General features: G+C 40.5%; 1 protein-coding gene across 3 annotated transcripts in view; it reads left to right on the top strand.

Moving 5' to 3' along the window:
- Positions 1–1,769: 1,769 nt before the first annotated feature.
- The window catches only part of LOC140565583 (intermembrane lipid transfer protein VPS13B-like), a 215,532-nt gene continuing 191,992 nt past the window's right edge, over positions 1,770–25,309 (top strand). For all 3 annotated transcript variants that reach the window (XM_072691586.1, XM_072691577.1, XM_072691596.1), the window contains exons 1-4: positions 1,770–2,028; positions 5,004–5,172; positions 8,170–8,313; positions 23,446–23,548. In XM_072691586.1, coding sequence (XP_072547687.1) covers positions 5,026–5,172; positions 8,170–8,313; positions 23,446–23,548 — 394 coding nt within the window. In that variant the 5' untranslated portion in view covers positions 1,770–2,028; positions 5,004–5,025. The remainder of the gene's footprint in view (positions 2,029–5,003; positions 5,173–8,169; positions 8,314–23,445; positions 23,549–25,309) is intronic.

Genomic DNA, 25,309 nt, shown 5'->3' on the forward strand with positions numbered 1-25,309 from the left:
ATTTAAGATAATGTAAGAATGTAATGTAATGGAAATCATCTTATTCAGATTTCTCTGAATTTCAGAAATGATCTAAAACAGAGGTTTGTTAGTATATTTGAGAGGCTAGTCTGTAGTACATCCGTTAAAATGGGTGTATTTTTCTTGGATGAATGTTGATAAACACAAAAATAAATAAACAAACAAATAAAATAAATAAATAAACAAATAAATAAATGACGCAGACCAACCAGTAATTAATGCAATTTTAATTGAAATATAGCCTAAACCAGGGACGTGTGCAAACATTTTGATGGGCTGTTTGCTTTTGACACCCATATGCGCCAGAAAAGCACTGTCTTTAACATTAGAGAGTGCACAACACGCACATATGTAACATAGATATTATCACTATTATTTAAACATTAATTTGAACATATTTAACCTGGATTAATTATATACATATTCGTTTAGTTAGCTATTAACAAAAGTTCGACCTAAAATTTGCTCCTGAGAAAACAGGACTATTATATATATTAAATGGAAAGGTTGCTTGACATTTCTCTCACAATGCTTCAATTGCTGGCCTGCTTTTTAGCTCTCTTTCTATAAGCCCCCACCATTAACATTCATCAATAAACATGTATTAAGTGAAACCAATTTTAAACATTTAAACATTAAACGGTATCATCTAATAACTAAAAATAAAACTAAAGTACATTACAATTATAAACTAATTTATAGCCACAGCAGTAGTATTCATCCCCATCTGTTCATTAACCCATCTGTGGCAGTGAACACAGACTAACACTAGCGAACATGGACAGGGGCTTTATTTATAAAATTACAACTACAATTCAGATTTTTGGTTGAAAATGGAAATTTAAGTCACACGTCATAAAGAGGCTAATTCCGTTTAGCTATTTATTATATGGCAGTTAAGCAAAAATATTTAGTGCAAAAAGCAATATAAGTATGGCGATTTCATTTGGTCAAACATTTGCAGTTACAGACTAGTCTTCCCAGCAAACACATAACTTTGTCACAACGTTGTTAAAACGTGGTCCTATTAATGATGTCACAAAACGTTTATCACAACTTCATAATTAAGAAACATTGATATATATATGACTGATGAATTATGACAGCCTGTTGGCAATTTAACAAAATATCATGGAATTACATGTACAACATAATGCTTTTTGAGAGGAGAATCAGTTTACTTGGGGTCCTGAGCTAATTCTCTCTTTCACAAGAGCGCCTTACTTTTTCACGTTGTTACGACCTCCCTCGTTGAATATCGTCACACAAAAACGTCGTCACGACCTTCAGAGGAATTAGCTACACCTCAGCGTCGCGACAAGGTAGAGAGCACCAAGCAGACAACGTTGTAGATCGCCAAAAGGTTGTCATGACGTAACCATGTTTTAGCCAAAACAAAAACACCATTTAAAATATATATTTATTTATTTACTTATTTGTTTGTTTGTTAGTTTAATTTATTCACTTAATTATTAGTATTATTGTTATTATTGAATTTTTATTGAATTTTATTTTTCCTCCACAAGGGCAGCTCAGCCAAATAGGTCAAGTCCTATTTGTTTAGCTACATCCATGGCTTAAATGCGAAGGTACTTCTAGGACAGTCTTAATTGGGGTAACTAGATAACTCATTTAGTACAAATGCCTCAGTCCTCTTTGAAGGACAGTGTGAGCGCTGAACGTTTTTATCCATGCCGGCTCGTTTAAGGGAAGTGATGTCAGAGAATTTGAACTGACGTCATGGGTTTGTATGCGGAAGTTGTGATGTTGATGTTTGGACAGTGGAGGAAAGCTGAAGTGATGAATTAAAGCGGAGCTGAGCTCTCAGCAAAACTCCTCTGAGGGAACGCAAGACAGACAGGTGCCGCATCCGGATCCGCGGCTCATCGTTACTGTAGCGCTGACGTCTCTCCGGCGAGCTGAATGTGCCAGCTGGCTGAGGGGCTAGCTGTGCTAGCTATAGCTAACGCTTGCTGACTTCTCCGGCACAGTTATCCTAGAACTGAAGTAAGGAACTTATGTGCATATCTGTGTTATGAATGTACTAATATGCTCCAGGAAAGCATCGCTATCTTTGCTCACATGTAAACATGTCACGTGTCCGCTAAGACTCAAGACTTCGTCCAGCTGTTTGGACTCTTCTGCTTACGAAGCCTCACATATTACTGTGATCAGAGTTAACTTCAGTGATATAGTGCTAGCTATATAATACAAGTTATCGGAAGCTAAAAGCTCGTTCTACTGCAGACACAAAGTGAGCTAGCTAACTAACTGCCTTAGAAGAGCTTTCTTAAGTTTGGGAGAACAGACTAAGGAGGCGTTTGTTGATTTTATTAGGTGTGTTGAAACTGGTCCCACGTCTTTTCCCTGAGCTCTGGCAATGCTAACACACCACATTGCCACGACGTTGTTGTCTTACTTACAACATTCCTGCAACGTTGTCAAAGGGTGGTGCTGTTTACACTGTCCCACAGTCTTGCCATAACGTTGTCACAACCTTATTATTAAGTAGCATTGCTATAAGATGTTATGGCCACCTACAGGCAGCCACTCATTTCATGCACAGCATTCATTCCTTATTCATCCTTGTTCTGAGAGTTTACTGTGGGTCCTGGGCTAGTTCTCTCTTTTGCTTGAGCTCCATACTGTTTTCACATTGTCACAACCTCCTTCATTATGTTCTGTCTGATAATGTTCTAGGACTTTACAACATTGTCGGATAGGATTGAGAAAACTTTCGGATTACATATGAGTGGTGTGGCAATGTGGAGAGCATCAGGACAGTAGGTTGTGCCAGTGTTTGTCACAGGGTGTTTGCTGAGCAGGTTTCCCATGCATCCTGAAACATCTGGAAAACTTTGAAATTTGAAAGCTATTTCGCAATATTGGAAACTTTTTGGAAAATGATAAAATAGCTGAAATGTCCTGGAAACATTAGTGAAGTCAACGAGATTCCATGTTTTCGCCACTGATGCTCTGTTTATTGTAGGCTAGTTTGTAATGCTGCACTGTCTGGAATACAGTCTGGAATAATTACACCCATGTCATGCTTTACAGTGTTTCTAAATGTTATAAATCGACACAGAAGTTGAGTACGTCCCTTCTTATCATACAGATATTTGTCATTGATGAATAGGACACAGCTTAGAGCACATGTGCCTCACACATATTGGCAAGCCTTCCTGTTAGCAACTTTTCAACAAACGCCTTCTTTTCAGTTAGCATTGGTCAGCTGTATTGAGTTATGCTGAGTGTAATTTGCTACCACTCTTTTTGTGACAGATGTACACATGTAAAAATGAGATTGTATGGCACTGTTCATGGCACATGTAATGGAAGAGGCAGAGGCTCATTTAAAACATTATTCATATGTGCAAGCTTATTGTGTTCATGACTTTCCACATAACTTGCAGATTGACCTCTTTATGTAGCTATTATTTAACTACCAGATTCACACTAGATATTGAATATTACTTACATTTACATTTATGGCATTTAGCAGATGCTCTTATCCAGAGCGACTTACAAAGTGCTTTGCTATTTACCCAAGAAAAGCCTTAGCTAGTTAGAATAGACCAATAAATCAAAGGATACCTCCAAGCTTAGACATTACTAAACACAAGACAATAAGGTGACCATAGTACTCTAATCGTCCAAGTACTCTCTGAAGAGGTGGGTCTTCAGTCTGCGTTTGAAGACAGTGAGCGACTCGGCCGTTCGGACACCCAGGGGAAGCTTGTTCCACCACTTTGGTGCCAGGACAGAAAAAAGCCTGGACGCTTGTCTTCCACGGATTTTGAGGGATGGCGGGTCGAGCCGAGCCGTACTCGAAGCTCGAAGGGCTCTAGGTGTGGATCGGCTTTTGACCATTGCCATCAAGTACGGAGGGGCTGGTCCGTTCTTGGCTTTGTAGGCCAGCGTCAGGGTTTTGAATCTGATGCGGGCAGCTACAGGAAGCCAGTGAAGAGAACGCAGCAGTGGAGTGACATGGCTGAATTTAGGGACATTGAAGACGACCCGTGCCGCTGCATTCTGGATGAGTTGCAGGGGCCTGATGGTGCGCAATGGGAGACCAGCCAGAAGAGAGCTGCAGTAGTCAAGTCTTGAAGTGACGAGAGACTGAACAAGCACCTGAGTGGCCTCTCTAGAGAGGAAGGGTCGAATTCTCCGGATGTTGTACAGGAGAAATCTGCAGGACCGAGTTACGTTTGCAACGTGACTTGAGAACGATAACTGATCATCCATGACTACACCAAGGCTTCGAGCTTCTGTAGAAGGAGTGACCAGTGAGTTCTCAAAGGTGATGGCATGATCGTTTTTTGGTCCAGCAGTTCCTGGGATGTACAGCAGCTCCGTCTTGCTGGGGTTGAGTTTGAGGTGGTGAGTCGTTATCCAAGAAGTGACGTGGGCGAGACATGCTGAGATGCGGGCAGAAACCTGTGTGTCAGACGGTGGGAAAGAGAGTATACTTCCATTGAGCATGTGCCAGTAACCAGTTTATACTGATAGGCTTGGAAAATGTCCTGAAAAAATGTTTTTCTAGGAGAAGTGGGATCCCTTACTGGCATTAAGAGCTCCGAGAAGACCTCTACCTGACATTTGAGGCTGAAACGTTGGCTGCAGAATTGTTCACTCCTATCTGCTATCTAATATATGGGAACTCAAAACCCATTAACAGTGTTATTGTCAAGCTTGTAAAACATTATTTTTTATTTTATGACACTCAGACAATGAGGAGCAGCTTATAAAATATTTTCATTTTTTTGTATTTAGTTAAGTTATATCACCTTTAATTAGCATTATGTCTTTACATTGTGTTATACCACAGCAGTCTAAGCTGCCAGTAGCTGTAGCTTTAGCTGTAAGCAATTTTCTTGGCCTAATATAATGTGAAATTAAATGATAGACCGAGTAAGTTAGTTAAGGCCAAGCACAAAGATTGGTCAGTGTCCACTAATTCTCTCATCTAATGATCTGTATAGGCAGAACTAAGGGGCGCTCAGGATGCTGGAGTCCTATGTCACGCCACTGTTGATGAGTTATGTGAACCGGTATATCAAGAATTTGAAGCCTTCTGACCTCCAGCTCTCGCTATGGGGTGGAGATGTGGTGCTCAGCAAGTTGGACCTCAAACTGGATGTTCTGGAGCAGGTAAGACTTGTTTTTTACCTTAAAGAGCAAAAGCTTTATTGGTCTTGTCTGTTAAGTACCCTTTTTAAAGTACATATTGTTACAGGCTTGTTTTTGTAGTTATTTTCTTTGTTTTTGCTCATTTGATGTTTCTTCTGAAATTAAGGGTATTATTAAAGAGTTCCTGTATTTTTTCGGCATAAACTTCTCTACTGTCCAGGAAAGGCTTCTACTAGATTTTAAAGCGTTGCTGTGAGGATCTGATTGCATTCAGCAACACAAACATTAATAAGGTCATGTTTGTTGATCCCCGACTTCCCAGCTTATCCCAGTAGCATTAGATGGAGCACTATAATTCCTGTGAACACAGTCCCACTGCTCCACAACTCAAAAGCTCAAAAGCATGGAGCCAATAGGTTCACGCATATCTGCTTCAGACAGTTCTTTTCTATTGGCAGTACGTCTTTACTAGACACGCTGATGGGTGCAACTTAAAGTAGCTGAATGCTTTAAATGATTAAAAGGGGTGTCCATAAACATTTGGACATATAGGGTGTCATGCTTGTTTGTATATTTTTCAGCAGTGACCCCAAAACCCTGTCCTGGAGTGGTGGTTTAACCCTTGTGTAGTCTTAACATTCTGTTAAGGGTTTTCTTTACTGTTAAACTTGGGTTAATTCTGTCCCTGCACCCACACTGATTCAGCTAATCAACTTTTCACAATTTTGAAAGGACACTTTTAAAGACCTGGTTGGAACAGGCAGAAATTTTAGTCTTAACATTCTGTTAAGGGTTTTCTTTACTATTAAACTTGGGTTAATTCTGTCCCTGCACCCACACTGATTCAGCTAATCAACTTTTCACAATTTTGAAAGGACACTTTTAAAGACCTGGTTGGAACAGGCAGAAATTTTAGTCTTAACATTCTGTTAAGGGTTTTCTTTACTATTAAACTTGGGTTAATTCTGTCCCTGCACCCACACTGATTCAGCTAATCAACTTTTCACAATTTTGAAAGGACACTTTTAAAGACCTGGTTGGAACAGGCAGAAATTTTGAAAAAGGGCTGAATATTATTTGAAAAAGTTGATATATCATTAAAATAAAATGGGGGGGAAATGGGAACAAATTTGTTAAAAACAGAATAACAGCCATATAAGTCATGTGTGGCTCTTTGTCCTGTCAGAACCTTTTGTTTTGGTCATATTCCCAGGGGTCTGCTGGCCCGTGGTAAAGTAGACTGAAATAATGACTATAACTGCATCCGGAAAATTGATTGAAGCCAGACAGCATGTTCATGTTTATTGTTGTCATGATAAATTATGTTAAAAAAAATAGGACACTGTATGCTTTTCTGAGTATATAGTGGATATTGTCAGTATGACTACTTGTTCCAGGACAAGGAGAGCATAATTGGTTCTGGTAAATTGGATTTACTGCAGTGCAGCATGTTAAATTCTGAATATGCATTATTTGTACTTTTAGATTTTAATTGTAGGTTTTTTTTATTGCCACCAGTTGTTTCATTTTGCCCATTCCAACTATATATACTTTTTTATTAAATCTCTTAATGATATTATATTTCTGCCACCATGACCTTCCAGTCCTAGCTGCTTTCCTTAATTTCATTTGATCTGGTAATCAAATCTAGCAGGAGGTTAAATAGTTCCCGGACCATGGACTACAAAACAGCGCAAATCAAGAAAAGCAGACAGCAAAGGAAGCATGTTTAACTGTTTAGAGGCAGTCAGTGACTTCAGTCCTCATTAAATGAGTTAGAGCTACTGTCAAGTACAGTTGACCGAGGGCTGTCAAAACTGCTCTACCTAGAGCTAATCAAGGATGGTTCAGACCTTCCGCCATGGCTGCTGCAACTGCAAACATTACCATGTTTGTGTTTGTCTAGTCGGTCTACTCTGGCCCTACAACACAGGGTCTCTAGCAGACTGCCTCTGAGATGTTTGAGCTCTTTAGGCCTTTTAACTGTTTGATGTACTTTGTTTTTTTCCCCTCCCATCTTCAAGCCCATCACTGCATTGGGGGGGAAATTGAATTGAAGTGTTGGTTGGAGTCTGAGGAGCAGAGAGCACTCTGCTCTCTGTGCATGTATTGTCGGGGATCACAGACTGTCCTGTCTGCAGTGGGAGCAGCTTTTCATCTCAAACCACAGTCAGATTCCTTCCCTGCTCTCTATCTGTCAGCTGACATGAAGCCTACTTAGATGGATTTGCTAGAATATTTGCTTTGCTTTGTTATTTTGGGTACAGTGGCTTTTGCATTTGTAATATCTGGAACCAATCACTCTGCCATGTTGTGAGAATGTTTTGCTTCTCAAGAGTTGCCCAAGCTGCTCTTAGAGCTCTGCGAAACACACATCGACACACACACACACCCACGCACACAGAGCGACGGGGCCACTTATTGAAAGCAGCTTGCATCCTCCCACACTGAGAGTAAAGCTCTTGTTTGTAAGTCTGCTACTAATGCGATCCTGAAATCATGACAACAGTTTTGTAGAAACTTCAGAGAGCATCTTTATAGCCTGCAGAGTGGATGCTATGTGTAATCTGCATAGGGATCATTAGGCATTCTTGTAAGAGGAGCATGAGTGAAAGACTTGGGTTTCTTTTTTTTTTTTGGTGCAGACGAGCCATAAATTCATGCGAGCGCTTCCTTCAGTGTGGGTTCGATTGGGAGCATTTGGCAGGCCCTGGTGTGGGACCTGCAGCGTAGTGTATGGAGCTCGTCTCTCTGGGAGCAAGTTCCCGTCCCAAAGCAGCTTTCAGCCAGCCGCATAAATTACTCTCCTTGTGCTCGTTCAAACAGCGCAAATCCACCACCCTGTGATTAATTTTAACAGGCCTTTATTTTAATAAGAACCAGCATTCCTCCTTTTTCTGCTAGCTTCTCTCTCTCGCCTTTTATCTCTCGCTCTGCACAATGCAGAGCTCTCACTTATGATGTGTTGTTTTGGTGTGTGTGTGTGTGTGTGTGTGTGTGTGTGTGTGTGTGGTGTAGGAACTGAAGTTACCCTTCACCTTCTTGAGTGGCCATATACATGAGCTGCGGATCCACGTGCCATGGACGAAACTGAGCTCGGAAGCTGTGGTAATTACAATCAACACCATGGAGTGCATCCTGAAGCTGAAGGATGGTGTTCAGGTCAGTGGCTTTCATGACATGCACCTGTATGGACACATCATGTTCTCCACACTATTCATGACCCCCCATTCAGACCTTTAAATGACGATATACCATAACAGCAGCACAGTGGACTGCAACCTCCGCATTTACCAATCCGAGAATTGGACACACACCCAGGGAAGGTGGGCAGCCACCAGGGAGCGATCGGGGGTTAGGTCCCTTGCCCAAGGAAGACTTAGCTGTGAACATTGAGGGAGAAGAACTCGCTTTTCCTTTACTCCCCTCGCTGGTCCAGGGCAACAAGAGCAATGGTGGCAGGATATTGGATGATGACCACCCCACCTCATCCCCAACTCCCCAAACCTGTCCCAGTACTGGATGGAGAACCATCATTCCAGAGAACACAGTTCCACTGCTCCTCAGCTCACTGCTTACCCACAGCTAGCCCACACCTGGTATAAGGTGTGGTGTGAATTGGTTCAAGTTTATCTGCTCCAAAGACGTGTATGGCTGCGACTTAAAGTAGCTGATTTCATTCAGTAGAACCGCTGTCCACAAACATTTGGCAGTTTTGTGTGTGTGTGATTGTGAGCATGTGTAAAAAAGAGAAAACCTTCATGGTTTTGCTGCAATGCTGGTCTATGGCCGCTGGTTAGGCACTCAGCCTTCATTACTGAGGCTAATTACTGCAGTAGTTTGGGTCCTTAGCATCAGATAAATTCCAAACCCAAACAGCACATCAAACCTCAATCAGATCTCCATAATTCAGTGCCTCTCTGCTGCAGAATGAAGTCATGTCATTCGTTCGGAGTTTGATCTACATGTTCAAAAGCTATAGGGAGAGGGAGCAAAGACAGATGCTGGCGTCAGCTGAAAGCAAAGCTCATTTTAGAACCCCAAGAACAAAGCCTCTCGTCATTGTTGCTACCGCAATCAAATGCTTAAAGAGTTCTCTTTAAGTTTCTTTCTGAAATCAGAACTGCTTTGTTCGAGTGACTGGAATCTGCAGGCTCAAGCCAAGAGCTGCCATTAATGAGCTGTGTGCTCTCTTAGGAGGCAGGAGACTGGGTCCACTGAGGCAGTGGAGAGCAGAGAGCCTGAGACTTGAAGCAGGGGCATGGAGGAGAACTGGGGAGAAGAACAGCTGTATAAATGGATTGACTGAAGTGGGCACAATGTCTAAAAGACAATGAGCATTAAATTGGCCCAGTTCAATACGCTTTCCTTTGCTGAAGGGCCTTTATGTATACACACATGCACACACACAAGCTAGCTCCATGTTTCAGCAGCTAATCCCTGCAGGCCAACGGTTTGACACCACTTCCCTCTCTGAAATATTTATATTATTCTAGCTGGATATGGCCGTAAATATTTTCCTATTGAGAAATGGAGTACGTGAGGTGTTTAGGAGGGATTTATTTGTGCAGAAGCAGTTACGTGTACCACCCAAGTGCTGCAGCCCAGCCACAACGTTCTCCACGTTACCCTGCTGCAGCACTTGAAAGACCATATGGTTGTGGAGAAGCCTGTCTGAAGGGAACCACTTAGAGCCGATTATATAGACTGCGGCACTATAGGTCTGTAACACTGTAACACATGGGCCAGAGTGCTAATGCTGAATAGCGTCCTGTGCAGCCACTACTGCTGGGGCAGTCGCGGCCCACTGGTCGGAAACTTTAATATGGTTCCCGTGTGTGTGTGTGTGTGTGTGTGTGTGTGTGTGTGTGTGTGTGTGTGTGTGTGTATGTATGTATGTTGTATAGCTTGGGGTCAGGGGGGCTGTGCTACCCTGGACCACATCTAATCTCCAAACAAGTATTTGTTACAGATGTTTTTTTTTCTTTCTTTTTTTTAACAAAGGCTCTCAGTTTAGCGGGAGCTTTTGGAAAATTGCAAATGACGTTTGGACAAATTATGCTCTGGAATATCGACCCCTGAGAGACCAGGTTTGGAGTCAAGCCAGAAACGGAAAACAGCAGAAGTCATATTGGGAGCAACAGCTTGGGTTGGGTCCCTCCAACCCTCGTTGAGCATTAGCTCCAAAGCACCATAGATGCTTGTAGTGTGTTATAATGATACAGGTGTCCGGCCCAAAGGCATTTGGTACGCTAAAACACTTGAGCTCATTTTAGTAAACTCCTCAAAAGAATAAGAAGTGCATCGAGGATCCCTTTTGGCTGAAAGTGTGTATGGCACAGTTACGTGTGTAATGTGGAATGTCTTTATAGTTTCATGTCTTTCATGGTTGGCTTTGTGGGCCAAGTTCTGCAGAAAGCTTTTTTTTGGGTTTTTTTTTTTTGGTTGTGCTCACGGTCCTGATGGTATGTGTGGAAATGATTAATGAGATAATTGATCTGGTTTGTTTTTGCAGTTTCAGTGAGCAGCTGAGCGTATTCCCGTAAAAAACATCCGCAAGCCTTTTGAAGTTCATTAGAAATCTGTGGAGGATTGATTAAAAGGTCTTGGAGACTTGGCGTGTATGTATGTAATGTATGTATGTGTGTGTGTGTGTGGTGTGTCTGTGTGTATGCTGACAGTATTAACTAGACTAGATCATGTCATTTACAGCTTTAAATTTGTAAGCCTAATTACAGTGAGTGAGAGCAGGAACATGTAGTCTTCTGCTGTGTGTTTCTAACCAGGATGAAGAAAAAGCCAGCGTCATGTGTGCCAGGCATGAGTTTGAGTGGATGAGGAACATATAGCCGCTGGACATTTGTAATCAGATCAGCACAAACTGGGTAATCTGGGGCTTTATGCTGCCGGAAATCTGTCCTTTGATTTGCCAGCATGCACGGTCCAAATAGCTTGCAGAGAAATCTGGGCTACATGAGAGAGAGAGCGAGAGAGTGAGAAAGAGAGAGAGAGGAAATAGAGGAGTTGGAGAAGGAGAACAGAAACAATGGAAAAGAAAAGCTGAGGATGAGAATTCCAGCACATCTCTGCTCTGAAGCCTGTGATCAAGACCTACCCCAGAAGTGAAGTCTGTGAGTTTTTATATTACAGCTCCATACAGTGCCAATTCAATTCACAACTTTAAAGACCTCTGAAGGGTAAACATAACATAAATAAATAATAAATATAGTATAAAACACATCAACAGTATGATTTCATACAAGTTAAGTACCTTTTATTGTCCTCATGCTTCTAAGCTTATGCAGTATGCTGAAACTCTGCATATCCCAGCTTGAAAAGCTGGGGTCAGAGTGCAGGGTCAGTCATGCACCCCAGAGCAAAGAGGGTTAAGTGTCTGACTCAAAGGCCCAAAAGTGGCAGCTTATGCTGGCCTTACCAAATTACTTTAAAGCAATTTCACTGTTGCAGACAAATTCTCAATGTCTGAATAAAATGACAGGAGTCTTGCTAGAGTTGCTCCCATCATTTTGATCGTTTGGTGTAAGGTCAGTTTAGCTGTCCTGTTTCAGTCTTCTTCTCTGCTTAATGTTCCCATAAAACCAGCACATTATTGACAGAGCCACAGCTGTCCCAACCTACAGAACCTAACGAACCTTCATCCTTACACATCTCTATTACAAACATGGTTCTTGATGGAACCAAAAGTGGTTCTGAGCATACCTCAAAGAACCTATCAGCTGGCTCCATTCACCACACCCATGAAGGCCTTTTTACAAAAAGAACAAAGATGTATTTGCACACATTGCATTTCCACTGTTCTTTAAAGGAGAAGGCAGCGTTCTGCTGATTAGACTATAAATTTGGATGTGTTCATATGAATTTGATGAGTGTGTTGGCGCTCTAACAAGCAAAATGCTAATGAAAAGATCTGTAAAAGGCTGCCATTAATGGCCTGTTTTACAGCGTGCTTCTCTTAAGTGTAAGTGTGTGTGTGTGTGTGTGTGTGTGTGTGTGTGTGTGTGTGTGTGTGTGTGTGTGTGTGAGAGTGTGAGTCAGGGTGATGAGTGGCCATGGTTTAGGGTTCGTTTCGGGGTTTGGCTGATCTTGGAGGCTAAGAAGAGACTGAGGTTACCGTGGTTACAGACACCAGAAATCTGTGTGAAATTAAAATTGCTGCTTCCTGTTGCTGCTGACTCAGCTCTGATCAATACGTCTGCAAGTACACTGCTAATCCTGTCGCGCTAACCGCACATGGACAGAGCCTAGTGCACACATGTGTACACACACATACTCAGCTTCATAAAGTTGAGCCATCCCCCCCAAATTACCCTGTTGTCATACTGAGATACATGGTGCTTCTCATTAACAAGTTGAGAGCTGCTTGATGTGTGGGACTCATTAAATGTGCATATTGGTGCTGTCTGAAGAAAACCTTGTATCTCCAAAACTTTACAGAAGAGCAAAAATGCATTCGTAACTCTTAGTGGAATTCAGCGTAACAGTATTTTATTCCAAATCATTTTCAACGTGATCAAAGACAGGAGTACACACGTCCAAGCTTGTGTGTAATGTGTAAGTACTGGGTATGTCTGTCTGTATGCTGTGCTCTAGACATGTGCTATAAGTCACCTTCATTAACCCCCGGTCACACAGCATCCACCATACATTCAGCCCTATCTAGAAGAACATTCTACTAGATACATTAATGAAAGCTGAGAACTAGATTAGGGTTATTGTGGCACATTTACTTAATGATTGATGTAGGCTGACTGTAACAATATTGTATGTCTGTGATTCTTCAACTGGGGGCTCTTTTTACCATCTTAATATTGTTTTGTTATTTTGTTTTAATTATGTCAAGACAACATGTAAAGATTTAAAGATGGCATTGTTTTTATATATATATATATATATATTCTGTACTGAGGTCTGTACTGATGGCTTACGACCATATTGACTGAAAAACAGTAAAAGGATGTTTAAGGAAATGATGCATTTAACTTTTAATAGTAATGGCACTGATTAACTCAATTTTTATATTCAATAAAAATATTTTTATATTCAATTTTATTTTATTTTATATTCAATTAAATTAGTCACTTTTCCAGACTTCTGAATGTCATGCTACTTTCATTGCCAGCATATGCTGTGTCAGACTTTTTTACCATGGTCATGACCTAAACAAGTGTCCCCTTCGGAGGCTGTTGCAGTAATGACGATAATGTTGGGGGTAGTATATATATTGTTAAAAAATATACAAAAGTTTAATTTATATGAATGTATTTATTTATTTATTTGTTTGTTTGTTTTTATTCACAGTTCCAGTGTCTAGGTTAGATGCATAACCAAAATATTGTTGTTTAAAACAAATAAATCATAATGATTTTGGTTTATTATCTTGTTGGTGGTGTAATACGTAATGTTTCATATCTAAGCTAGTCATTTTGAAATAACACAAATGTATGACCTGGGAACATAAATGTTTCCTTAATTGAAGAATCACCCCTGTAAGTCATTTCAGTCAGAATTTAATGGAAGATATTTCAGATCAGTCATGATCCTGGTTAACTTAGGCTAATAAGTGATTTACTGTTAAGCACTATACATACTACTGAGACTTTGTTATCAGAGACCCTAATAAGGCATAATCAGTGTCTGGGAAATCCAGCACATAATGTGGCCAGTGAGTGAGTGGATAGACTGTGTGCCCTGCTAATGTTCTTTGAGTGCTAATGAACTGCCAGTACAAATAATTTTATGCTTGTTCCGAATAACTAAATAGATACACCCACAAGTGGATAACTGCTACTATTCTGCACTTGGTTCGTAGAAAATCATAGTCTGTTAGATCCTGTTTCCTCTTTATTACACTTCTAGTTTTTTTGCAAGGGTAAACACTTGTTTATATCATTGCTGTCACGCAAAAACCTTGTATCTAATTTATTTATTGACTTATATCTGGCAGTTGTTCTTTATATTGTAAAAATAGAAGAAATGCTGTAAAATTCCTTATATACAAATCTTTTAACATTGACTTACATTGAAAGTTTTTTTTTTCCTCTTCTCCTGTCAAGTTGCTGTTTTGGAGGTTTTTGCGTAATAGCATATTTCGTATGTATGAATGTATGTATGTGCGTAAGATGGAAAGCGAGTAAAATGTGGGAGAAAAGTGGAATGCTGTGGCAGTAATTATCCCTTGTGTTTGAAACGGAGACAGAGAAGGAATTTTGAAGGCATGTGTTTAAATGAAGAGATAATAAACACTGTGTGTTTTGTGAATAGTATCACCTGCCTGACATTAACCATATTGCTGCTCCAAAGGACCAACATGAACAGGATATACATGTGTTATAATTATTGCCTAATTGCTTAAATCTTTGAGAAAAGCGCAGTTATTGTTTCCAGCTGATAACTGACACTAGCTGTTTCTAGATTGTGAAGATGCTGAGGCCGTGTGTGTGCGTGCTGGATTTAGTGTCTTCTGTACAACTGAGCCTGAGTGTGACTTGGGAGGAGGTAAAGTGTGTTTAATATGACCTAAATAGTTTTACTTAAATACAAACATGGCGTAGTCATTTCCTTGGTTTTGGGGAGCTCACGTTGACTGCACCAGTGACTGTGATCTGTCTGACTTGGTCACAGTCTGGTCAGTGCAGAAAAACAAGCTTCATTTTGATCATGAAATGGAAGCATTTTGCTTTTTTTTTTCTTTGAGTATAAAATGTCTTAAAAATGCATTTATTGAGTTTTTTTTAAGTTTAATTTATTATGTGGAAACATGCTGTCTTTCCTTTTATGAAGGGCTAGGGGGGTAAAAAAAAATCCAGTTTACAGACCGCAACAGCTTCCAGGAGCTGCCCAGCCTAGCATAGCACAGCACAGGAGTGTAACAAAAATATTGTTATTCCTGAGTCCCGAGTTCCCACACGGTGTTGTTCCAGTTTCCCTGTGCGAATACCTGCAGCAATGCTTTCCTTTTTGTGTTATCTGTTATGTTTAGCCTCTAAAGAAGAAGCTTCTGATTCTTGTTACAGTCTTCTGCTATGCTAAGATAAGCTAATATGCATAGCTCCTGGGAGCTGTTACAGTGCTATAAACCAGCCAAAAAAAGCCCCTTTTTTTTTTTTTTTTTTTTTTTTTTTTAATTTAAATCTATATACGTTTTTGGGACGTAAATATGAGCCAAGACTGTTGTGTAACTGGCATGTGGAATTGGCTGGATTTTCTTTTAAATAAAGAGTCAACAGTCTTGTTTGAGGCTCATGGTTCGTTCCTTCCATTTACCAAAGTTTCATTTTTCGACTATGTCAAGCTAAATACAGTCAAATTCTAGTGCATATTTTAATGTGATGTTTTAATATAAAACTAGATGAGTTTCAGAGACGTAATATCTTAGTCTTAATATCTTGCACTGTCAAATATATCTAGTTGTCTTTGTTGGAAATTCCTTGATGACAATAAATCATCACAAGGTGCGAAGCCCATTCATACAGATATGATTGGAATGCAGTGCATATTTATTAGCTTGTCCAGCAAGAGCAGAGTCCACCAGAGTACACCGACCGAACAAATGCAGACAAACACAAACATTTGCTCCGTGTGCCACACCGGTGTTTGACTGCTAAAAAATTCCCCTTTACTTGAGCTTATTTCTCATTTGACGTAGACTACAAAAAACGAAACCTTACAGAACCCTAAACTTGTGACCCTTCGCGTTCTCCCGGCCCATTAATACATTTAATGCTTCATCATATGCCGAAAAAAAAATCATATGCCGATTACTGGTAGGGACTTTGATGTCATTCATTACTCACTCTTAGACAGTTGTGTGCTGATGTTGAGGGGGTGATGTTGGCGGTGGAAACATGGCTTGTAAGTCTGCTGAGTCTCCTTCTGTCCCGCTTAAGGAATGTTTAAAGTTGAGAATTAGAAAATAACAAGGATTTTCTTAGAATTGCGGTGGTTTTGGGTTGGGTTCATAGCTTTTCCCAGCTCTGATAGAGAGTGTGTGTGTATGTGGGTAAAAGTGAGTAGTGCTTTATTGTAACACATTGCAGTTATTAACTGATGTTCCAGTGCAGGCAGAATGCCTCACATCTTAGGCTTGCGTGTGTGTGTGGCTGGTCTGCGGTTGGATGATGGAGACATCTGAAGAACTACAGCGTCAGATCTAAATCAGGCACTCTCCATTTCATTCACTCCAGTCCTCTCTCCATCCCACATTTCTCACACTTTCTTTTATTTCCTTACACCCCCCCCCCCAACTGAGCCACCGCTCAGAGTCTGGTATGTCAGTGCTGGTAGGATTCTTGCAGGCCAATCTGGCCTACTGAACAAAGACAAAACAAAACGGTAGTAATTGTAACTTGATTAGTTTGTTCTGTGCATTTAAAATGACGGACAGTATGCATGGACTGAAATTTGAAGTCGTTTCTAAGGATGTTCTCTGAAATTCTTGCATGGTACTAATTTGTATACTGTATACTTTATTCATCCCTCCACTCTTTTGATCTGGTCTCAGAAGTCAGAGAAGTCAAGAAGTCAAGAGTCTGTAGGTATTGCATGTGCTGGAAGTCATTTGTAAACCACAATATCTTCAATAAACCATAAAATCATAAACAACAATAATAATATTATAAAAGGAACCTGACAGTAAAATTCTCAGTAAGAGACCAATATTGACTTAATTGTCATTTCTAGTTTTTAGACATATTTTGGTCAAACACAGACAAGTCCTAATGCACATACACCCACTTGGCTCATTAACCATGTACTTACAAGTTGGAAGTTCACATACCTCATTGATATCATGGCAATATTTCAGTGATTTATTTTAACCTTATCTGGGACAGAAGGTTTTTAACAGACAAATTTAACAGAACAATTTTAGTGCACAAATTAGATTTTGTGGGGTTCTGAAATTAACAGGTCAAAATTATACATCCAGTCTCAAGAATATACATACAGCCACTTTAACATTAATAAATCGGTGGTGCTGAAAGTTCCAAAATGTCTTTAGACTTGCCTCTTAACATCTTGTTAATAATCATGATCAACTACAACCCTCAACCATCTTTGTTCCCACATAAAAGGGTTTATTTGACAACACTCAATGGATTTACCAACACACAGTACAGTAAAGTAAGTTCAAGGAGCTCTGTGTGCGTCTAAGATGATCTTAGATGTAAGTAATGTTTTTTAGAGCCATTTTTATTCAACTGCAGATTCGAAAATCATCAGTTGTTCATTAAACAATTGTTTGTAAGTTATTGGGAGGTATAGACACTAGAAAAAACTCTATATATAACCTCCACTAAGAGAAAATTGATTCAGATGGTCAGGAGCAAATTGAGAACCATCTAGATGCAGGTCTGCCATGAACTGAAAGCTGCTGGAATAATAATGTCCCTTTCTACAGTTAAGCAAGTTTCACATCACCATGGACTGAGAGGCTGCCGTCCACAAATATAAGCCCCTGCTCTAGAATCGGCGCCTTCAAGCTTGACTGAAGTTTGAAGCTGAACCACATGAACAAAGAAAAAGCTTTCAGGAGGAGAGGTTTATGGTCAGATGAGACAAATATGTTTGGATGTATAAAGATGGGGAATGTAGCCTCAAGAACATTGTACCCACTGTTAAGCATGGTGGTGGTAGCATAATGCTCATCCTCAGAAATCCTTAGCATAACCTCAAATCATCAGCCAAACAGTTGAACTCCCACTGTTCCAACTGAACAATGAACGTGAACACATCAAAGGCATTTGTGGAATGGATAAAGCAGGCTAGCATTAAGCTTTTGGAATGGCCTGCCCTCAGCCCTATTGAAAATATGTGGACTGTGCTTAAACGTTAGGTCTGTACCAGGAAATCAGCAAATGTATTTTAATTCTACCAATTCTGCCAAGATGAGTGATCAAACATCCGTCCATAATTCTGCCAGAAGCTTGTTTATGGCTACAAAAAGAGTCTGGTCAAGGCATTCCTTGTAAAGGGGGCACTGTACCAAATATTAAGTGTGCGGCATGCATTACTGACCCTGTATGCTTAATTCTGAACCTGTATTCATTTCAGAAAATCCCCTTAAATTAAAACGTCTGCTTCAAATTTTAGTTTTCTTTCTTCTATTCTTTTAAAATATTTATTTAATTTAATTTTATTTATTTATTTTGTCTATTAAATATGTATTTTGTCCCTCATGCTGCCCCAGGAAAACAACAATTCCAAGCAATCACTGAAAGCCCAACACTGCCAAGACATTCATGATGAGTGTATGTAAACTTTTCTGCCACTGTTTGGTGTTTGTCATTTTTAGATGTTAATTAGTATCTTCTTTATGGTTTGGGCCTCACAATGAACAAGCTGCTTTGAACTTCCTACTCTCCATAGTTTTGAGAAGAGTTCATTGTTTTACTGGACATTCCCTGTCTAATTCTCAGTTTAGATCCAGGATATGACTGTGCATTGTGTGCATACTCTTAAACGCAAGGAGTGAGTCAAGGGCATTGGGTTCTGAGTCAGTGGCTGGAGGGCTCAGACACCAGTGGAGAACCAGCTATCCTCCTCAAACGTAGCAGCTTCTTCATAGCTGAACTTTGTTCAGTAATGCACAGCACTTTCTTTGGTCTTTTGGTAGTATAAAAGCTGATTTTGCCCTGGCAGTCTCCATTACTTTATCTGTAGTCAGTCGTGTGTCTGATCTGTATGTAATGTAAAGTAGAGTGATGTACTGTGTGATGTATGTGAATGTAACTTTACCTCTGTGCCACACAATTGGAAAATAAACACAAACCTCTGAGCAGTTTTATCTTAACCAGCTCCATGAGGAACACACACACACCCCTCCAGCCCCTGTAGTGCCCTTGCCCTTTGTCCTCAGGAGGTTGTTAGTGGTTGTGAGCTTTTGAACCCCCCCCCCCCCCCCCCCTTTTGTGACTGTGTTTGTCTGTAACAATTAGTCTCTAAGTAATTTCTTGTTTATGAACAACCACTTCAGTATTAGTGAGGAATCATATCATGGCAGTTGGGCTTTTCTAAGTGCTGTATTAGTTCTAGTGGAAACAAATGTTTGTGTTTTTGCTTGTAGGTAAACAAGTCCTGAGAGACTTAACAGCGATCAACGTACATGATTAGAAGTGCGTGCCTTATAGGAAACAGCTTTGTTTGTGCTGGTGATATGCTATTTCTTTTAAGAATTCAGAAGCATTACAGCTTTGATATGATACCCTGAGTCAGAGTGAGGAAGAGAGAGAGTAAAGTATGTTGGACTTTCAGTGTGCCTGTGTGTGTCTGTGTGTGTTTATGTAGTGGTCCCCAGTGTGGGTAAGAAGGCTAAGGGGTACCTCACGGCAGGTCTGCCAATAGCCTGAGGCCACAGTACACTGCCTGTCCACCAGACGTCTGCTGGTATTTGTCTGTCTGTTCTTCGTGGCAGAGGTCACTCACCTTTTTCTTGTGAGTGTTGCCCCTGTGTGAGTTTGAAAAAGGTGATAGTGGGGGTCAATGCAAATACACCCCCCCTCTCCCTACTGCCATGACCTATTGTAGGTTCTCTTATTGTTTGGTAACAGGTTCTTTGAGTTACGTTGGGGGGGGGGGGGGCAGTATCTTTTTAAAGTTTAATCAAGAGTTTTGAGTGCCTTTACACCTACCTTGTTTGGTGTGCACTTTTCAGTTTGATTCAAATCAAAATAGCAGGTATGAAAGGTTCCTTGGACCACGATGCAGACCATGGGCCAACGCTCTAAGAGACAAAACCATCAGGCCTTGTGGAGAAGGTCAGATGTCTGATTTGGGAAACAACAAGGTCGATAGCCCAGTTCTATTTCTTTGCCATAGATTCAGGTCCAAAACAGAGATTCCAGTGAGGTAAATGTTCTGATTTACTAGATCAGTGAGTTCAAAGTGGTGTTTTACCAGTGAAATGGGTCATATAACTAGTTCTTTGGTTTTCTGTTACATTTGGACAGTTGATAATGCAACCTTTCAAATGCCTTGTTAGCTTTTCTGTGATTTAAAAAAAAATGTTTTATTTATTATTATTATTATTATTATTATTATTATTATTCATTTATTATTATTTAATTATTTTTTTTAACCAAATTGGCCAACACAATTTTAGATTACCATTTACCCAACCCACTCTTTAGTACTCTCCGCATCACATGTAATGCCTTCAACACTGGGAGGGTAAGAACTAACTTGCCTCCTACAAAACATGCTTCTTTACGACCTGTCACAGATGCAGTGTTGGAGCAGACGCTCACATCAGCATGCCAGGGTCACACTGAAGTGATGTGGGGAGAAGGAGAGTGAGCCGTCAACTCACCTGGAAAGAGCAAGGACAATTGTGTTCTCTCCGGCATGACAGAAAACTAAGGTTTTTAAAAATACTCTCCAGGGTGGACTTTAAAATCGCTGCCATCACAATGTTAACTTGGTTTTTCGTTATCATTACACTTCAAGAAAACATTCTGCAAACATCTTTGAAGAAGCTCAAAAACCATGGTAGACTTTTTCTTAGTTTAAGCAGAGTGAGAAAAGCTTTGTTCAAGCTTAGCTGAAGCTTAGTGTTTAGGTCTGTTTTGGCCATTATACTTTAGATAAAGATATTTGACATCAAAGTCTGTGATGTGTTAGAGCCCCCTGCTGGGCTGGCTGGATGAAAAACATTCAGATACTTATAGACGAGGCCTAACTGTGTGTTTAGAACGTTTACACATGTTGTGTATAGAGTAGGGTGTTAAGAGTGTGTATGATGCGTGGTTGTGTGGGGTGCATGTCTGTGCTTTGTGGAAATCAGACCTCCCCTAAAGGCCTAAAGAGCTCGTTCATGCATCACTTCAGCTAGAAATCAAAATCACAGCGTTCTGTGTATCTGTGCCAGCCAATACTGCGTTCAGAGAGAAAAAGAAGACCGAAGTGTGCTAAATGATGTGTAAGCAATCACTCTTTCTCTCTCTCTCTCGCTTCAGCTTGCTCTCGCTCTCTCTCGCGTAATGCAACACTGATGACTTATTTATTATTTCTCGCAGTTTGTTTACTGGTTCCCACTGCGGAGAAGTGTGTGTGTGTGTGTGTGTGTGTGTGTGTGTGTGTGTGTGTGTGTGTGTGTGTGGTTGTCGACTCACTCTAAATATTTTCCACGCTGCTTTGTTTAATGTTTTGGCATGGCGGTGTTTACATTACCATGCCAGGGCGAATCACATTTTCACCACTCTCCCAAATTATGCAAAGCATCTTTAAAATGTAATCATCATTCCCCAGCAGCTATCTGGTTTAATCACAACGACGGGTGTGTATGTGTATGTGTTTGGGGAGAGGGTGGTTACAGGTGATTGGATTTGACACCCAGCGTGTTGATGCTGTGCGTAGTGCCATGCGGTTTAATGTTGTTGCTATGGCTGTCTGCTCATGCTCTGTTTGAGGGGTCAGAGATTGTAATGCCCTTTTTACCCTGAATCACAGCTGGTTTGGGGCTGAGCTGTACCACATGGCCCACCCTCTTCAACAGGACAGACTGTGTGGGGTGACTGGCTGTATGTTATGTTATACTGGCTGATTGTTGGTCATTAATTTAATATTCCATCAAGGTTGAGCTTCATTGCTGGTTGTTTGATCTGAAGCAAGCTCTGTGCCTACATGGTTCCCGTGGACTTGTTCTGCCAGTAAACAAACAGTGATAACCAGTGATACCAGATAACCAGTGTTTTATATTAGTTTTGTGATCTTGGATATGAGGCTTTATGCTGTAAATGTGTGTGATTTTTAGCATCACACACATTTAGAGCATACCGTCTGTAATCTGCTATTCAGTCTTCTAGCTAACTTGTCAAAGCTAATATAAGTCTAGGTAGCCAACTATGGATCCAAACACCACATAACCTGTTGCATTTTGACTTTCTGCCATTACAACACCAGTTGCTTGACTTTGCTTTCTCAGACAGGAGTGTTTAGCCCCAACACTTGTGCCTGTAGCGCAGCAGTTAGTCAGAATAGTAGCTGTGATGTGCTCCGTGGTGCTTAATGGATCTGTAGCCAAACTAGCTTACCAAAGTAAAAAAAGCCTTCAGCTTTCTGTCCTTTCAACAACAGCCACTCGATTTCATACATACTTGACTTGAGTCATTGTCATCTAAACTTTTATATATGAAGTTTTTGTCAGCCAGAATCAAATGTGTTCTGTGGTGAACAGATTATCCTGCTAACTATTCTCTCTCAGTAACATTTGCAGTTCTTGTCACATTGACAGTTTAACATTTAATTAAGTGATTGATTTTGAACTGTATTTGATTTGTGTTTTGGTTTTGAAAGAATGTAGGATTTGATTGCATGAAAGCAACATAAATGTAGGACCATCTGCAAGTAGCTACACCCTGCCCCTAATAATACCATATACCACGCTATTATTTGGAGACGGCTTGATGATATGATTGATGATGATTTAAAAAAAAAATAAATTATTTATTTATTTATTTATTGTAACAGACAACAGGGATATACCGTGAACCAAATTTTTACAGTTACATTTACCTTGAAAGAGAATAGTAACTGAACTGGTTTATTATGTCCAGTCATTGTGGGTGAGTGAATGAGTGTTAGAACCTCCAGTTGAAACAGAGGAAGACTGACCTTGTCAGAGTGGAGCAGCAGGTGTTTTGGGGTTAGCTTGTGGCTTCTCAATTGTTAGCCCTGCTGTAATTCGCTGTAATTGGTGTATTAGTGATAACCCCCATAAAGCCACACTGAATGGGTCATATTTAAACTGTGCTGGCCTGGACTTTAGGGCTGACCCAATAAAGGGTTAGCGGTGGTGATAGGCTGACCCCAGCGCTCTGCCTCTGCCCCACTTATTGCCCCTGTTCCTGCCCCAGTTTGCTCCTGCAGGGTTGACCTGCACTTCCCCTCCCTGCAGTAAGTGCTTTTATCTCTCTAGCTTATCCAGGTCCAGTTCTAAATTACCTGAGTGGCCTTTACTGCTGTTTATGTTACTGCTCATCTTGGGAGACCTGTGGCCTTCCTCCTCATTCCTTCTGTGGGATACTCACATTCCAGCAGCATGTAATACACACACTCTCTGCAGTGCTGCTTTCATCTGGGAGTTAGTGTTTATTTATACAGCCCAGGAGGGTCTATAAAAAGTGCAGTACATCTTAAAGTGCCTGTAGGCCCTCTCCCTGTCTCCCTTCTCCACATCCTAATCTCTGCTTTCCCTTCCTTCCCTGTCCCCTCTTCTTCCCATTAGATATAACTTGTGCTGTAAGTGTACGCCCTGTGTGTTTGTTTGTGTGCCTGTAGGATGAGAATGAAAGCAGCGCGTCCAGTCGAAGTGCCTCTGAGAAGAGTGTGCCCAAACCTCGTAGAGTCCAACAGAACCCCACTGAACCTGACCTGCCACCGGGTGAGTGAAGTTCCAGAATCGTGGAGCAGTTGGCTTTTCCTGCTCTAGATGCACGCACATCACTGCATAACGAAAGTGCCCATTAGGCAATAATATCTTATTTTTCATGTTATGGGGTTGTCTGTCACTTCTGGCACTGGTTCCCTGAGTGTGTATAAAATCTGAAGACTACCTAAGAATTTTGTAGCGCAGCATAGGGCTCACTGTTTGTAAGAAGGGTCTTTGTGAAAGGTTATGGGTTTTTCAAGCAAGACAGTGGCCCAAAGCATACTTCAAAAAGCAATAATAGAAACTAGAACTAGAAACTAGACATACTAGAAATGGTTTAAGAAAAAACACTGTAGAGTTCTAAAGTGGACCAGCAGTGAGTCCAGATCCTAAATCCTATAGAACACCTGTTGAGAGATCTCAACACACCAGTTGGGAGAAGACATTCTTCAAATCTGAGAGACCAGGATCAGTTGATAAAAAAAGAAGAGAGAATTGCACCAGAATTGCACCTTTCACAACAAATGTCTCAAAGCAGCTACTTTCTGCCTTGTTTGAGCACGCCAGTGGGGACAGTGGCAAGGAGGAAGTTCCTTGAGAGAAACCAAGATTTCACCTTTTTTTAAAAATAAAGAACATGTATTTTGGTTCCAAACTTCCCGTTGATGAAATGCCGTAGGCTGTTCTAATTTTGTTAAAAGTGTTATAACAACTACCATTGCTACTTCTACTAATAATCATAAATAATTGTTGACACAGATATGTGAATGCACACGCAGCTTGACTAGTCCCTGTAGAGAAGTACTAACTATAGAATAGGGGAATATGGGGCAGAGAAACATGAACCTATTGGCCCCATGCCTAATGCAAGGTGAATGAATAAGCAGGTGTCCCAATACGTTTGTCCATATAGTGCGTATTTGCTTCCTGTTAGATTTTTTTATCTCTAATTTTAAATTATTGGATTACTAAAAAACATTACATATTTTGTTGATATGATAATTTCTGGAATAATAGCAGCTTTAAACCCACCAGTTTAACCGTTCAGGAGAAAAACATTACAAGTTGTTAGCGGCTCAGACAGAGCTTTTTTTATTTTTATTTTTTTCTTGTCATAACGGAGAGCATTCAAAAGCTTAAAAGCTTTTATGACAATGAGCATATCATGTTGTTATGGTTGCAATAGTGTGACTAGCTGTTTCGGCATATCAACACAAGATGTGTTGTCGACTGCTCTTTTAATGCAACATACTATAGTCTCTCTGAGTTATTTTCCTCCCAAGCAGCGCTTGCGATCATCACACATCAGACATCTGCACTGGGTCATGTGTCGGTCATCATAAATATCTGATTACATTAACAGTGTTAAAAAAAGACTATATACAGTTGCATGCAAGAGTTTGGACACACCTGGTTACAAAAAATATGCAAAAATAGCTCATCAACCTGAGACACTACAGCAACCACTTAGTAAGACCAGAGCAACAAGCTAGCAACACCACAGAAACCATGGAACACCATAGAACCAGGCTAGCTACTGTCTGGAAATGGAATCTACTTTAGCTGCGCCACCCTTCTGCGTTTCCTTCAGACCCTTCTACTTGCTGTTTATTAGTTTCATTTTACATATTGCAAATAAAACATTAAATGTGGTGTGTGCCAAAGTAATGGCAAGTAATGTTTTTGTATTTTCCCCCAATATGATAAATTTAGAAGACCACAGTCACCAGGCCCTCAGTTTCTGTAGTGGTGGAGCAGCTTGTCGATAATAGA

This window comes from Salminus brasiliensis, chromosome 1 (assembly GCF_030463535.1).
Source record: "Salminus brasiliensis chromosome 1, fSalBra1.hap2, whole genome shotgun sequence".
In the NCBI taxonomy this organism is placed as follows: Eukaryota; Metazoa; Chordata; class Actinopteri; order Characiformes; family Bryconidae; genus Salminus; species Salminus brasiliensis.